The sequence below is a fragment of the Cucurbita pepo genome, unplaced genomic scaffold, assembly GCF_002806865.2.
Source record: "Cucurbita pepo subsp. pepo cultivar mu-cu-16 unplaced genomic scaffold, ASM280686v2 Cp4.1_scaffold000188, whole genome shotgun sequence".
NCBI lineage: Eukaryota > Viridiplantae > Streptophyta > Magnoliopsida > Cucurbitales > Cucurbitaceae > Cucurbita > Cucurbita pepo.
The window spans coordinates 1786-19164 of record NW_019646455.1 but is presented as its reverse complement, the minus strand read 5'-3'; the positions used below and the strand labels follow the sequence as shown (position 1 = coordinate 19164).

The 17379-nt window shown below is 39.4% G+C and overlaps 1 protein-coding gene and 2 non-coding genes across 3 annotated transcripts; all 3 read right to left on the bottom strand.

Annotated features, from left to right (window-relative positions):
* Window positions 1–8075: 8075 nt before the first annotated feature.
* Window positions 8076–8561, bottom strand: LOC111784325. The gene has a single exon (XM_023665062.1). It carries the CDS (start codon window positions 8559–8561, stop codon window positions 8076–8078), a length of 486 nt encoding a protein of 161 aa, XP_023520830.1.
* A 6451-nt stretch (window positions 8562–15012) lies between these two features.
* On the bottom strand, window positions 15013–15152 carry LOC111784328. Its single transcript, XR_002813514.1, has one exon. It is a non-coding gene; the product is annotated as a small nucleolar RNA Z247 (small nucleolar RNA).
* Window positions 15153–17029: 1877 nt separating this feature from the next.
* Window positions 17030–17113, bottom strand: TRNAL-CAA. Its single transcript has one exon. It is a non-coding gene; the product is annotated as a tRNA-Leu (tRNA).
* Between the last annotated feature and the right edge of the window lie 266 nt (window positions 17114–17379).

The following is a 17379-nucleotide window of genomic DNA, read 5'->3' as shown; positions in this document are numbered from 1 at the left end:
CCACCCTCTCATTGGCCCGAGAGGGATTTGGTTTGGTGGTTGGACCACAAACCTGATGGTGTTAATATAACACATGCGGAAGCAATTTGGATCTTAGGCACTTTTAGAACATTAATTATAGTATATAACTAGCATGTTCATAAGTATTAAAACTTAATTAGTTTAGATACTAACTTTTTGTAGTTCAAACTTCTTTTTCCTCACGAACCGGTTTCAAACCACCACTAGTGTCTTCTCCACTATCCTCCGGCCTTAGAACGGGATTGTGGAATCCGGTGAGTGACTAAACTTGAGAGGGATTTTGTATATGTGAAGAGAGTGTTTGTGAGAGGTTTTTTTCAAGGTTTTCCACCAAGAAGAAGAAGACCTTCCATGTACCATGATCACTCTATTTAAAGAGTCATGTTTGCATGTTCATGCAAATTTGAGATCACCAAATTTTGACACTTAAAATTCCACTCAAATGTTTGGGATTATGTGGCAAGCATGCATGTTTGAGTTAACCAAATTTTGACACTCAAAATTCCACTCAAACTTGTGGGGTTTATTTGGCAAACATGCAAGTTTGGTTAAACCAAATTTTGACACCTCAAAATTCCACTAACATGGATTTTTCCATTAAATGAAGTCAACATTTTGACTTTCTTCATTTTAATTCAACAATTAATTTGAATAATGAATTTCAAATTAAAGTAACATTAAATGATTAATTAAACTATTTAATTAATATTTAATATTAATTCAAATGTCAATCCCAATCAATTCCGACACATAATTGATTAAGATATTTAAATCTTATTTAAATATCTCAGATTCTCTCTTTTCGTTTAATTCGTAAATAAAATAAAATTGCGGTTAAATATATCGTATATATGTAACGCATATTCCCTAATTTGAATTCGAACACTTCGAACTCACTCGTCACACTGTTCTATGGTTTAGTCCGATATGAGCTAGCAGAGGGACCTAATGGACCTATAGATCATGGGCTCCAACGATTCAAGATTAACCGATTAAACTCATTAACCTGGTTAACCAACATTCGTTAACTACTAGGACACTCCACTATAGCCTAGTAGTTGCACTCCCCTCACTATAGATATATTTCTGTCCATCTGATATAACCATGATTAGTAAGTCGATCCTTCACAGGTTGTTCGTAACTAGAGCTGGGTCAATTTACCGTTTTACCCCTGAAGTTACTTCTTGTTCCTTATGTCTCACTGATCCTCTAATAAACAATTGGTTTGTGGTCCAACCAGTAAACCGAATCCCTCTCAGGCCAATGAGAGGGTGGGGCCCCTTGTTCAAGACCTGGAGTCAGTGCTTAAGGGAACTACCTTTCTTCTATCCCTAAAAGTGGGTAGGAGTGAATTCCGTCTTGCACCCCACGTCCCCAGCCATTCACCCAGTCTTACCCCTGAAATGGGAGGCCTGTTGAGTCGGCGAACTAGAGCCACTCTCACCCATGCAAATCTAAGGATAATTCCGAATAAACAGGAGTTCATGGTTAGCTCAGGATTAAAACCGAGTTACCTAGGTTATCGAATGAAAAGAAAATCAGTCTCAACAGTAAACGACATTATAAAGTGAGAGTGGTTTTCTTCATGGTCCGATCTTATGCAATACTCATTGCATAGGACGCCCCCACTCACATGTCTCCACATGCACAATTTAGTGATCGCATTGTTTATATCATATACAAAAGTGGGCCGCATCCATAGTGTCCCCAGAATAAGGTACTCAGCCTTATCCTTATACTATAGATCATTTTGACTATATACTTGAACTTGATTCACTCTTATGTCTCTACATATAGTTCAAGTAATCATACTATAGCCAGAGTGTTCTTAGTTTATTGGATTTAGATTAATGATCGTAAAGTTCACTTTATTCAATAACAATCTTTACTGTATAAATAACAATAATAACTTTATCGAAAATATAATATGTTTTTGTTTACAAACTATGAGTTTTAGGACATAAAACCCAACAAAACCAATTGTTCATTAGAAGATCAGTGGGACTTAAAGAACAAGAAGTAACTTTAAGGATAAAATGGTAAATTGACCCAACTCTAGTTACGAACAACTTGTGAAGGATAGAATTGATTGGGATTGACATTTGATTTAATGTTAAATATTAATTAAATTGTTTAATTAATCATTTAATATTATTTTGATTTGAAATTAATTATTTAAATTAATTGTTGAATTAAAATAAAGAAAGTCAAATGTTCACTTCACTTCATGGAAAAATCCATGTTTAAGTTAGTGGAATATTGAGTGTCAATATATGGTTTAACTAAACTTGCATGTTTGCCACATAATCCCACAAATTTGAGTGAACGTGCAAATATGACTCTGTAAATAGAGTGATCAAGGTACATGGAAATTCTTCTTGAAAAACTTTGAGAAAATCTCTCAAACTCTCTCTTTACATATACTAAATTCCTATCAAGTTTCGTCACTCACTGGATTCCACAATTCCGTTCTAAGGTTGGAGAATTATAGGAAAGACACTAGTGGTGTTTCGAAACCGGTTCGTGAGGAAAAAGAAATTTGAACTACAAAAGGTTAGTATTCAAAGTCATTGAGTTTTAATGCTTTTGAACATGCTAGCTAATTTACTATAATAAATGTACTTAGAGTGCCTAAGATCCAAATTGCTTCCGCACGTGTTATAGTAACACCATCAGGTACAACAAGAAGGCGGCGGTACATCATCTTCGAGTGTTCGGCTGCGTCGCATACATGAAGGACGTGCCTCCCGACCTAGCCAAGCTCAATCCCAGAGGGCTGAAGGTCGTCCTCATCGGCTACGAACCCAGAAGCAAGGCGTACAAGTTCTATGATCCTGTGAGGGGCGAGCTCACGTGTCGCACGACGTCATCTTTGACAAAACCACCTTTTGGCAGTGGAACGACGTGACCGAGGCAGACCAAAACCCAAATCAATTCACGGTGGAGTACCTCGTCACTGAGCCGAGAGAAGGAGGAGTGCAGCATTAGAAACCGTCACCACCGCTAGCAGCTACATCGGGCACGCCTATGCCAACCCCAACCACAACTCCAACTGCACCCCCTGATCCAATGGAGTTCCCAACACCTCGTACTACGAATTCGACGCTGGATGTCGATCACGATGATGGTCTGGTGGCCAGGTACCGGAGGATGGAAGACCTACTGGGAGGAGGAGAACCACCTAGACTGGCGAGCTCAAATCAAAGTTCAAACAATAAGGTAGATATACGATAGAGCTTGGAGGAGATTGTTAGATAAATCCTACTTGTTAGATATATCTCTATGTTTCAGTAGGAGTGATCCCTAATTTAGTTAACTATTTTTTTAGGTAATTTTAAACCCATACAATTGAAGTGAGTGGGAAGTACACGTCCATTGCAAACGCCTCAATTAAGTTTCCCACGTCTTTCCATTTTTANTGCAAACGCCTCAATTAAGTTTCCCACGTCTTTCCATTTTTAGATGTAATTTGTTATTTAAATATCCCAACTAATGAGAAATGAAATCGATCCGGTATTCAGCCCAGATATTCTCTCCCTTTGTTTTCCATATTTTCTTCTTCGAAGAAGTTTTCCTTTGACTGGTTTTTACTTCGTTGACGTTTTCATGTCAATTGCCAGAAGTCAACAGCGGGCCCATTCTCGATGGCATGACCGAACAAGTTGTGATGGCCGACGACATCCTGAGACTCGAGATGGCATCAAGACATATGGACCATGTCGATGGAGATCGAGATGACAAGATGAGATGCAACGTTGCATTGAGAGACCTTGGCCCGAGCAGAGGCAAGATCGAGCCGAATGACTTGGCTTAGTATAAAGGCAAGTCGGTTGTGTCGCGGACGACAGAACATGCACGCATAGGCGGCGTGTGTAGACGAATAAGCTTGGATTCCGCACAAGCAATGTTCGAGTGGCTAAGACAAACCTTGCCTAAGGTCTGACGAAACCACAAAGTCGGGGCAAAAAATATATATGGAGCTTAATTTCTCTTAAGTCTGGTCGTGAGCGTGTCAAGATCACGACACTGCAAGGTAAAAAATGTAGGATCGTGACAGTTGGTATTAAAGTCACACTTTGTGTGTCTAGTCGGGCAAGATAGTCAAGAGAAATGAACCCAAGAGTTGATCGAAAACCTTGCAAGTGTGTCAAGAGTGCCAGAGTGGGCAGGACAGTTGCCGATCAAAATTAGAATCAGTTGGGGGTTAAAGCCAAGACTACCCGAAGTTCATTAGTGTCATGTGTCGACACTTCAGTATGAGGAGATCTACCCATCAAGTAAAACCTAGCTCATTTGACAAGAGCTTGTAGTCATGAAGTGGACAAGATAGCTAGAGAAAAGAACCCGAGGGTCAAACGAAAGACATCACAAGTGCGTCAAGAGTGTCGGTGCTGACAGGAAAGTTGTGTTGTCAAAACATCAGTGGCAGTAGTCGGTCATGACACATTATTGAGGGGAGTGCGTACCCGTCAAAGCAAGAACCAAGCTCATTTTCCAAGGGCTTGGGGCTCCGATAATTGGTAAGATAAGATGAAACAGAATGTGCACCAAGTCGGTGCTTTCCAAATAATCATTCACATTAGAGGAATAGTGTCAGTGGTTGCAAGAAGATAAGCCAAGAGTCAGGAAATGACAAATGTCGGTCAAGTACAAAAATTTAGTACAATGCAAGTCCTTATGGGAGGACAACCTTGTTGCCAAGAGGCAACCGAGTTCGAGTGGGGGAGAGCCGAATCAATAGGTCTCTCACCCCGTAAAAGTGCTCCAACATGCGAGCACATGTGTATTCCTTGAGCCATCACCTTGTGCCTAAGGTGGATGACTCCAGAAGAGTTGTCGAGACCAGTATCCGCTCGATAAGTGAGCATCAAGCTAGAAGTAGACATAGAAAAGTGAAGCTGTGAGAAGACCAAGAGAAGTGTCAATGCAGCAAAAGCCACATGAAGGTGGCAGAGTACAAAGAGTTGGCCGAAAGGTAGCGCCAACAACTGAAGAGACTATGTCAAAAAGTTTTTGACTTTGCTCAATAGAAGAAGTGGTCACGACGAGAGAGTGTTGCGGCTGGGCTTGCGAGCCCCACCCCGAGGGCTGCACCCGGTTGTGTTAATCGGAGGATACACACGTTGAGGCCAAGTTGGCCATGAACAAGGAAAGAGTGCCCTTAGAAGTCCATAGTTGTCTGGTGAGTGTCTGCAGAGAGAGTCAGCCTCACCCACAACTATGACAAACACTAAATAGCCATGTCTACGTTGCAAGTCTCAGTGGCCGAGTCCAAGATGGGCGAACAACAGAAATAGGTCCGAAGGGGGATAGGCCGTAGATAGTGTGCACGAGTTTTCGTATCCATCTGAAGCACGTTTGATTCCCAGCAAGTCAATAACAAGCTGTCTAGACTCCGCTCCCATAGTCGTTGGTGCCGCAAAGAGTAATATTGCGGTTGGCTTATGAGCCACACCCCGCAAGGTGTACCGTTATGTGTCACTCAGAAAGTATGCAAATTGGCCAAGAGTAGTGCCAAGCTAAAGTTGGGGCAAGTTCACCCAACAACTGACTAAGTCAAGAGTTAGAATGTGGTGCCATATGACAAAAGAGAAGTCAGAAGCATCAACTCGAACTTGTCCCCAGCTGACCGAGGCGTGTCAGTAAGATGAGCATTATGACAAAGGATAGTCAGGTGCTTAGTAATTTTATACTTGTCTAAAACACAACAAATCTAGCGGGTCGAGTCAGCAACAGTCAAAGAGTTCAGATCGTCATCGGGACGATGCCCAGTTTAAGTTTAAGTGGGGGAGAATGTCACAACCTAACAATGGTTGTGCCCCAAAGTAAGTGATCGAAGACGATGACTAGGTTAAGTGGGGGAGAATGTCACAACCTAACAATGGTTGTGCCCCCAAGCAAGTAAGTCATCGAGAACGATGACTAGTTTAAGTGGGGGAGAATGTCACAACCTAACTATGAAGAGAGTAGGTTGTGACCCCCACGTTGCGACAAGAGAAGCGGCGACCCTAAAGTGGTGTCATCCTGCCACGCGAGGGCCTAGACGAGTGTCATGATGCGATCGAGGAGGACGATTCATCATCTAACATACCACACAGAGCAGACATTGAAGACTAGTTGAGACATAAGCAAGACAGAGACATCAGATAGACAAGAACGGTAAAGATAGGCTTGTTGAAGGACCGGGTAGGATCTCGGGCCTTAACCTCAAAAGTTGGGGTTCCAAAAGGAATTTGGACATGCGGTTTGGGAGTTAAGTCCGTCCATATGAAATATGAATGCTCACCAAATTTGGTGTCAATCGGACACCGGATGAACAATGCACGACACTGTATGACCGTTCACTCAAATCATGTCTATGCTTGAAAAATTGAAAATGACTCAAAATGTACTATAGGTGTTAGCTCTCCACCACCCTTGGCCCTATGGCCTAAGTGAGCTACCCTGTGGCACATACGTGTGTCACAGTGTGGGCGAGCGTGCCGAGACGATTTTCTCGGGCGACTTCTTTTGAAATGGGTTTTTCAAGGACAGTACCGAACGGCACGGGTGTGCCGATATTACGCCCCAGCCCCCGTGTTGAAGGTTGCTAAATACACCCGTTATCCGGCACGGTATCCGTAAATGACATGACATTGGGTTGCGAACGCACGTTGGGCCGAAACCAATGGATTGGCAGTGGGTTATTGGTTGAAACTGACCTCGATCCGGATCCGACAGATTCGTCTTCTTCACCCGACTCTCATCACGCTTTTCTCCGTGACTATTTCCAACGTCCTTCCTCATCGTTTTTCTCCTCTAACTCTCTGTTGGACTTTATGTTTCTTTTCCACGAAGTTTCGTGGCTTGTAGGTGTCTAAAATGACAGGTCTATGAGCCTTTAAACCCAAAAATTGAATCTAGATTCCGACGACACACGACCTTATTCAAGCATATAAAGCTTACCTCTCTTGTATGTGGGATCGTCGGTGGTCCACTTCATACCATGAACCAAGTGTTTCGACGTCGGGTTTGGTCGTTATAAGTGTGAATTCGTAGTCTTGGGTCTCGCCAGAAAAGCTATACACAAACAAAGGCTCAAAGAAAGCTTTAAGCCAAGCATAAAATTTTGCTATGTCATGACATAATAGTTCATGCATGGACAAGTTATCAGTATTTAATAAAAGTATTCGGCCTTATATAATAGTTTATGTGTTATGATATAGTCTTTCATATACATGATTAATCTTCATTTATGGTAAGGATAAAAATAACTTCTCCAATAAGATACGTACCTCATCGAATCAAATAGCATAGATCTAATAGTTTTCTAGAGAAGATTGAATTAAACTAGTTAGGATGAATCGAACTAAGTTGGTCAGAATTAATTATTTTTTCACTTCAAATATTAAACTAATTTGTTGAATCCAAAATGTCAAGATGGTCGAGTGGTCTTCGTAAGAGGGTGTGGGTTCAAATCCCACTGACATCTTTTTAGAATGATAATTTTGTCATTCACAAATAACATCTTTTTAAGATAATAATTTGATAATTTTGTCATTCACAAATAACATCTTTTTAAGATAATAATTTGAGGATAATTTTGTCATAAATATTTAAAAATAATTTTATTTTTAAAATATTCACAATTAACATCTTTTTAGAATGATAATTTGAGGATAATTTTGTCATAAATATTTTAAAATATTAATTTATTGAAGAAATATATTGTTATTCAAAATGATATATTTTTTGTCTATGCTCGATTTTGGATGCAACGTACCACTAATATTTACCAGAAACCAGTAAGAAGTTTGATGCACTGTTTTAATGTAGGTTTGGTCTAAGCCGAAGTTAGGCCAACACTGGTAGTAATGATTAAGAGTTTAGATTAACTGTGAGTAATAACCTTATTGGATACACCAATCAATGGAACCAACGGAGATAATATTATTTTATTATAGACTCATGATCATTTCCTAAATTAGAACTATAGTCAGCCTACCTACTACCAGTAGCAAAAGACCAAAGAAAAAAGAGGGAAAAAAAATGATTAGGGCTGGAAAATGTGTGGCTACTCCTGCTCTGCTTTTGACATGACTGATAGACGGCTAGGTCTAGGTTGAAACGCTGATCGCGGCCGCAACTGATGCGAAGAAGGCCTAATCAAAGCCGATAAAGCTCTCTTCACGAGATCAGCACCTTCCACGCCTCCGATTCTGGCAATCGAATTCGTCATTGCCGATCTACGAAAATCCAACGATCCGTTCGAGAACTCGCTGCGATTCAGGGCATTAACAGAGTGCCTCGACTTCTTGTTGTGGAGCGAACACCGGAAAGAGGCTGGATGAGTAGACGGAGAACACATACACCATTTCCTCTTATTCGACGACGCAACCGCATTCGCATTTCCGTCGCGATTCTTCTGAACCGAAATCGAACGGCCGGGAGATGCCGGCCTTCGATCAATCTGATAGTTTCCGCAGATTCCGACGAATTTGATCTCCAACGACGACAGAGATGAAACTTGTGGAGAGTTGGAGCCGAGGAAGGAAGCCATGGTGTTGGAGGCAGTGGAGTGACAGAGGTTTTGGAGAACAGGGAAAGCGTTAGAGGCGAAGGGTTTGGTGAAACGATTTAAATTATTTTTCTCTTCAATAAATATATATATATATATATATATATATATATATATATATAGATATAGATATATAGATACACACACTTCTCCTACATATACGGGAGTAGTTACAAATTTTGAAAATAAATAAAAAATCTATCCTAAAATAACTCGAAATATATTTTTTATTATTTTTAGATATTATTTTGAGAAATTGGTTATTAGTATATTTTCTCTCGGACTTTCGATCCAAGTTTCTCATTAACTCCCTAATTCCCATAAATTAGGAGTGTTCCGACACAATTTAAATTAATAAAAAAAAATTAAATGTAGAAATATTGTATCAGTCAAAACATAAGATCCTCGGGTTGCTGATGATTGACTTCTTCGCTACTTCTGGATAAGGATAAGGTTGTAGAACAAGAGTGACGAGCTCGATGGAGAAGCCATTCAGGGAGCAATTAAAGGTTTTATATTTTTGTAATTGGTACAAATGATTTGATTCAAGTCATTCATGGGTAAGGAAAAGGTCGTAGCCATGAGTGTAGTGTTGATACGATTCACTTTGTAATCGTTACAAATGATTTGATCCAAATCGTTTATGTGGAGACATGTGAGTAGGAGTATCCTATATAATGAGTTTATATAAGACTGGACCAAGAAATATCTAATCTCTCTTTATAAATTCGTTAATTGAAAATATTAATATTTCACATGATGATCATATTCGATTTGATCTTAATCATGAGTACGTTATGAACTCCTACCTATTAGGGGTTGTCCTTTAATTTTCATGGGTGAAAATGTCTCTTGTAGCCTATTCAATATGCCTACAATTTTGGGGACTTCACCAAATAGGGAGTTGGAAACGTAATATCATGTGATGAAATTTACTCATTTTCATATAAAGAAAGTACATGAGTTGTTTTCTTAACTACTGATTTTGAGACTTGAACAATGAGGCTCCACCCTCTTATCGGCTCGAGAGGGACTTGGTTTATGATTGGATCATAAACAAATTCGGATGGTATTGTTATAACACATGCCGAAACAATTTGGATCTTAGGCACTTTAAGTACATCAATTATAGTAAATTAGCTAGCATGTTCTTAAGCATTAAAACTCAAGGAGTTTGAGTACTAACGTTTTGTAGTTCAAATTCATTTTTCCTCATGAACCGGTTTCAAACCTCCACTAGTATCTTCCCTACTATTCTCCGGCCTTAGAACGGAATTGTAGAATTTGGTGAGTGGCGAAACTTGATAGGAATTTAGTATATGTAAAGAGAGAGCTTTGAGAGATTTTCTCAAAGTTTTTCAAGTAGAATTTCCATGTAACTTGATCACTCTATTTATAGAGTTATATTTGCATGTTCGTGCTTACCAAATTTTGACACTCAAAATTCCACTAACTCAAACATGGATTTTTCCATGGAGTGAATCCATTTTAATTCAACAATTAATTTAAATAATTAATTTCAAATTAAAGTAATATTAAATGATTTATTAAACAATTTAATTAATATTTAACATTAATTCAAATGTCAATCCTAATCCCACCTATTAATTAAAATATTTAAATCTTATTTAAATATCTCCAATTCTCTCTTTTTATTTAATTAGTAAATAAAACAAAAATGTGGTTAAATATATTGTATATATTTAGCGCATATTCGCTAATTTGAATTCGAACACTTCGAACTCACTCATCACACTGTTCTATGGTTTAGTTCGATATGAGCTAGCAGGGGACCTAATGGACCTATAGATCATGGGCTCCAATGATCCGAGATTAACCAGCTAAACTCATTAACCTTGTTAACCAACATTCATTAACTACTATGACATTCCACTATAGCCTATTAGTTGCACTCCCCTCACTATAGATATATTTCTGTCCATTTGATATAACCATGATTAGTAAGTCGATCCTTCAAATGTTGTTTGTAACTAGAGCTAGGTCAATTTACTATTTTACCCCAAAAGTTACTTCTTGTTCTTTATGTCTCACTGATCCTCTAATGAACAATTGGTTTGTGGTCCAACTAGTAAACCGAATCCCTCTCAGGACAATGAGAGGGTTGGGCTCCTTGTTCAAGACCTGGAGTCAGTACTTAAGGGAACAACCTCTCTACTATCCCTAAAAGTGGGTAGGAGTGAATTCAATCTTGCACCCTATGTCCCCAGCTATTCACGTAGTCTTACCCCTCAAGTGGGAGGCTTATTGAGTCGGCGAACTCGGCCACTCTCACCCATGCAAATCTAAGGATAACTCCGAATAAATAGGAGTTCATGGTTAGCTCAGGATTAAGATCGAGTTACTTAGGTCATCAAATGAAAAAATCAGTCTGAACAGTAAACGACATTATAAAGTGAGAGTGATTTTCTTCATGGTCTGATCTTATGCAATACTCATTGCATAGGACGCCCCTACTCACATGTCCCTGCATGTACAATTTAGTGATCACATTGTTTATATCATATACAAAAGTGGGCCGCATCCATAGTATCCCCAGGATATAGTACTCAGCCTTATCCTTGTACTATAGATCATTTTATTTATATACTTGAACTTGATTCATTCTTATGTCTCTACATATAGTTCAAGTAATCATACTATAGTCAGAGTGTTCTTAGTTTATTGGATTTAGATAAATAATCGTAAAATTCACTTTATTCAATAACAATCTTTACTAAATAAACATCAATAATAACTTTATTAAAAATAGAATATGTTTTTATTTACAAACTATGAGTTTTAGGACATAAAATCCAACACTACTAAGTTCAGGTTGCACCAAAAAATGCTAAAAGAAGGAGCTAGCAATGGCTTTGTCATGATATCAACGAGCTGATCCTTGGAAGATATGAGCTGCACATCAAGCTGACGAGTTGATACTCGTTCACGAACGAAGTGACAATCAACCTCAACATGCTTCGTCTGTCGATGAATGTTTGGATTGGCGGACAAATAGGTGGCACCAATGTTGTCTCACCACAGGCTAGGTGCTCGCGCTTGAGAAATCTCGAGCTCACGTAAAAGGACTTGGATCCAGATTAATTCGTCAGTGGCATCAACAACCGCCTTGTATTTGACCTCCGTACTAGAACGAGAAACTATCGATTGTTTTCTTGAACTCCAAGAGATAAGATTGCCACCAAAGAAGATCGCATAGCCTCTAGTGCTTCGACGGTCATCAAGATTCCTGGCCCAATCAACATCCAAGAAGGTACTAAGCAAACAGAGCTGGTCTTTGTAAAACACAAGCCCATATCAATAGTGTCATGTAGATAACGGAGAATCCGTTTAACAGTTGCCCATACAGAAATTGGGGAGGACATGAACTGGTACACTTTGTTGACACAGAAGGAGATGTCAGAACGTGTCAGAGAAAAATATTGGAGAGCACCAACGACACTCCGATATCGAGTAGTATCCTCATTCGAGAGCTTTTCACCACCATCCAATAACTTCTCACTAGGAAGCATAGGCGTGGGCACACATTTGGTTGTGAGCATATTGGTTCTGGACAATAAATCTTGAATGTATTTATGTTGTGTCAGAACAAGTCCATTAGAAGTATGACAGACCTCAATCCCAAGAAAATAACTCCAAGTGTCAAGATCCTTGACGACAAAATCATCCCGAAGTTGTGTAAGAAGTTTCTCAGTAGCCATAGAAGATGAGTTGATGATAATAATATCATCAACATAGATGAGGATATTCATCTGAATGCCCACCTTGTTAAAAATTAAAAGAAAGACATCAACCTTTAAAGGTGTAAAATCTAGTTGTAATAGTTTGAAGCTAAGGCAAGAAAATCAGGCATGTGGAGCTTGTTTGAGGTCATAAAGCGACTTATCCAGCTTGTAGAGTTAACGAGAATGTTGAGAGTCCACAAATCCAAGGGGCTGCTTCATATAAACATCTTCATTAAGAAGGCCATGAAGAAAAACATTCTGAATATCAACCTGCCGAATAGCCCAACCATAAGAAACAGCAAGAGATAATAAGAGTCGAATGGTAGTGAGCTTAACAATCGGACTGAAGGTATCATCATAATCAACTTCATACTGTTGTTTAAACCCTTTAGCAACCAGGCGTGCTTTGTAGCGATAAATAGAACCATCTGGCTTTTGATTGAGTTTGAAAACCCATTTACAATCAATAACGTTAAGACCAACACGAGGAGGAACTAAGTGCCATGTCTTATTTTTTAGAAGTGCCTGAAATTCATCATTCATTGCCTGACGTCAGAGGAGATGTTCGATAGCTGTAATATGTGAAGTAGGTTTAAAGGCAGAAGATTGAACCATAGAATACGTTACTGTTCCATTTGTACGCAACTAGGGCTATTTGATATTGTGCTTCAATCAAGTACCTTAGGGATGAGCAATAGGTGTAGGATCTGCAACTGAGGAGACAGTCGTACTAGCCGTTGTGAGGAGAGTAGTTGGTCGACTAGCGGTCGAGGACCTGACCAGGATCGGAGCCCAAAGAATCCGGGTGGCCCTAAACGATGCGGGAATAGAATCTGCTGGCGGAGGATCTGAGGCCCCAATCATTGGCAAAATAACCGATGTTGATTCATGCAGCAACGATGCGAAGGATTGCAGCGGCAATCCCAAAGCTAATGTGGGCACCAGATTTTCTACATCTAAAGAGTTAGTATGCATAGATATATGCATGTGATCATGCTCCAAATTAGTAATGTTGTTACCCAAATGCAAGATGCACAAATCAGGGGCATTGTGCGTCGGCTGCAAGGTTGGGGAAGAACTGGGTGGGGCTCTCTTGAATGGCAAAATATTCTCTTCAAATATGACGTCTCTAGAAATATATACATGACCAGAATCTGTGTCAAGGCACTTATACCCTTTATGTAAAGAACTGTAGCCTAGAAAGACACATTCCTTGGATCGAAAAGAGAGCTTTTATTTGTTATAAGGGTGAAGATGAGGCCAACAAGCATGCCCAAATATTTTTTAATGAGGAGTAATTTGGTGAGGTATGAAAAAGACGCTCTAAGAGAAATTTCTTATCGATGACAAGAGTAGGAAGACGATTGATGAGATATGTGGTAGGAAGACGATTGATGAGATATGTGGCTGTAAGAAATGCATCATCCCAAAATTTAATAGGTACATCAGCATGAGCTAGAAGGGCTACGCCAGTTTCAACAATATGACAGTGCTTGCATTCAACAGACCCATTTTGTTGATGTGTGTGAGGGCACAAAACACGATGAGCAATTCCAAGAGAACGAAAAATGTCTTATGAATTTTCTGATATTCCCCACCCCAATCAGACTGGACACACTTGATTTTAGTATCCAGGAGATGCTCAACATGAGCTTGAAACGGCAAAAGTATACGAGGAGCTTCTATACGATCATGCATCAAATAGATCCACGAAAATTTACTAAAGTCATCAATGAAGCTGATATAATATTTAAAGCCCCAAACAGATGGAGGTGCAGGACCCCAAACATCAAAAAAAAAAAAATATGTTCCAAAGATGACGAAGACTGATGAAAAGATCTAGTGTTTGGCCGTTGATGACTTTTTGCTAACTGTCACGCATTACAAACTCGCAAAGGTGACTCACTAGCACACGAAATATTATTGAGACACAAAATTGACTTCACTACTTGAGATGAAGGATGTCCAAGATGTACATGCTATTGGACGAAAGTAGTAGATCTGCTCACTAAGGCGTGCTTGAGATCATCGACATCAGATGGCTTGATAGGATAGAGACCAGACTCACACCTCTTGTCATAAAGAATTTTCTGTGACCGTGGATCCTTAATAGAAAAATGTCAAGGATGGTATTCAAAGATTACGTCATTATCACGGAAAAATTTATGAACGGAAAGAAGATGTTTGGAAATTTCAGGCACATGCAAAATATTACGCAATGCAAGAGGACGAGCAGCAGTATTAATTGAAGAATGACCAGTATGCAAAACCCGCAAACTTGCTTCATTGTCGACTTGAACTTGTTCGCCTCCATGATAGCGTTCACGCACAGCGGGACGATCCAGGTCACTAGTGATATGATCAGTGGTGTCTATGTCGCTATACCAATTTAGATCAATCTTGTAGGAGGAAGTAGCCACCAGTGCCACAGAAGGAGATTCATCTTGATAGGATTCATCCAATCCTATACCAGCAGCGAACGATAGTATGTCCCACTTTGCCTCAGATTTGGCAGGAAGGCGAGCAAAGGGGTCACAACAATCACTAGCAGCACGAAAGGGTGGCCACCTCGAGGATGGCCACGACCATGATCCCCACGCCCACAGTTCTTCTGCTAACCACCACGACCAGCATAATTGGTCAAAGATCTAGGATTTAACTGAAGTTCAGCCTGGTGTTGTAGTTGGCGAGCTTCAAATGTCATTAGATGTGCAAACACAGCATCAAGCGTGAGGGCATCACTCTTGGTAGTCATCGGGGTGACGAAGGGATCATATTCAGGGCCAAGACCAACAAGAAGATACGCGATCACATCATCATCCCACAGGGCAAAGCCGGCGGCGGCCAGCTCGGTGGCCAACCCTTTGATCTTGCAAAAATAATTTGTAGTAGACAGATCGCGTTTCTTAGACGTGGCGAGCTCAACATGGATCTGAATAGTACGAGCATGAGTTGTCGACTAAAATATCTGCTGCAGGGTATCCCACGCTTCCTTGGACGTAGTAGTGGCAATAACATCACGAAGAATATCCTCAGACATGGAGAAGAGAAGGCCGCTAAGGACCTGTTGATCCTGATCATTCCACCGATCATAGGCCAGATTAGAGACTAGGTCAGCACCAGCAGTGGTTGAGGAAGGGATCAACTTGGCAAGTGAGCAATGGTGTCATTGAGGTAGCCCATAAGCTTCGTACTCTGTAGGTAGGGGAGGAGCTGGGCGCGCCATATGATATTTTTCTTGGTGAGACAGATTGTGACAGCATGGTGGAGAGAGATTGGGGCAAAGGTTGACGCCATGGTAGATGAGATCGTGTTGGAGATGGTAGATGGAGAGGAGGAGGAGGAAGAAAATATGTTAGACATTGTTAATGAATAAACCTTGGCTCTGATACCATGTTAGGTTGAATGGCGCAATGACATTTATGGGTCACGGCCTCATATATATATATAGGAAGGAGATGTGTACAATGAAGATTACATGCGTGGGCCTTGATCCACGGCAACAAACCTGGAAATTAGGAGACGCAGCTCCAAGAATAGTGAATTTTCCTACTATGTATAGATATAACCTTCTACGTTTAACAACTTTAACTAGCGATGAATTGTCAAGCAGCTTGGTGAAACATGAGAAAAAATTGAATGAACGTGTAGGTGATGAACAAACACTAAAAGTGACATACGATAATAGAATCGATGGAAGAGGAGATGATCGAGCTCGTGATGGTTTCGAGGAAGAGGTAGAGGAAGAGGTGGACATCCATTCAACAAAGCTACAGTTGAGTGTTACAAGTTTCATTAGTTAGGACATTTTAAATCTGAGTGTCCCACTGGGAGAAGGAAAGAAGGAATTATGCTAAGCTTGAGGAGAAAGAAGAAATGTTGCTGACATCATATAGGAAGCTCAATCAATCGAGGAAGGAAGATGTTTGGTTCCTTGACATCATATACTTGAGAATCTATCTTTGGATAAACAATGAGATAAAACTTGATATTTTAGTCGTGGATCGAGGTAAAGGATTGGATATGACATATAAATTGATTTCGACATAAAAGTGATATAGAGTCTACAAGTAGGTTGATTGCAGAGTATTTTTATACTCACAATGCTGGTCTTATGCTTTTCAGAAGGAGGTTGTTATTGTGCAGCCAAGACAATAGCGTGATGAGTTGATATCGATCTCTTTAAGATGCATTTATAACATTAAGAATCATAAAACCATGTTAACAATGCAAGAACATAGAGAAGTTTCTACAACCATGGTACATTTTTTTATTTTTTTTGTTTTTGTTTTTCATTTTTTAGCATCTTCTCGATCAACCCACGATTTTTTCACGAAAATTGTAGATCTCCTCGAGATACTTTTGTACCATTAGGGATCATAAAAAAATCACTAACGGTGCAAAAAGATATCGAATAGTGGAGTCATTTTTGTAACCTCTTATTTGAATTAGCTTACGAATTTTTATGTCAAAAACTCCCGTCACCCACTGAAACTCTTTTCACCTATTTTTCTCGTTCAATCAAAGAGACAGTGAAACTCGAGTTTACGATCTCATGGTCAATAAAATCCCTATAAAATGGTGAGTTTACGAGGTTCACGATTTCATGGTCAAATATCTCTCTAGGACCACGACAAACTTGTAAATATGCTATGGCCGACTCTTGACTATATCATTTTCATCAAATGACTACTTTATAAAAAAAAATGTCAGAAGTGGGATTTGAACCCACGCCTTCTTTCGAAGACCAGAACTTGAGTCTGGTGCCTTAGACCACTCGGCCATTTTGACATTTTGTTTGTCAAAAAATTAGTTTGAGATTTTGTGAAAAAAATAATTATTTAATTTAGAATGGAAATAGAATTATTGTCTCTTTAGAAGGATAATTTTGTCATAAATCTTTAAAAAAATATTAATTTTATTTTAAAAATATTCATAGTTTTTAATATGTCGGGAACAAATATATTGTTTATTTTTTAAAAAAAAAAATAAGAAAATGAAATTAATTTTTAAATCACCAAAAGTTCAAAAAAAAATTATTATTTGAACATTTTTCG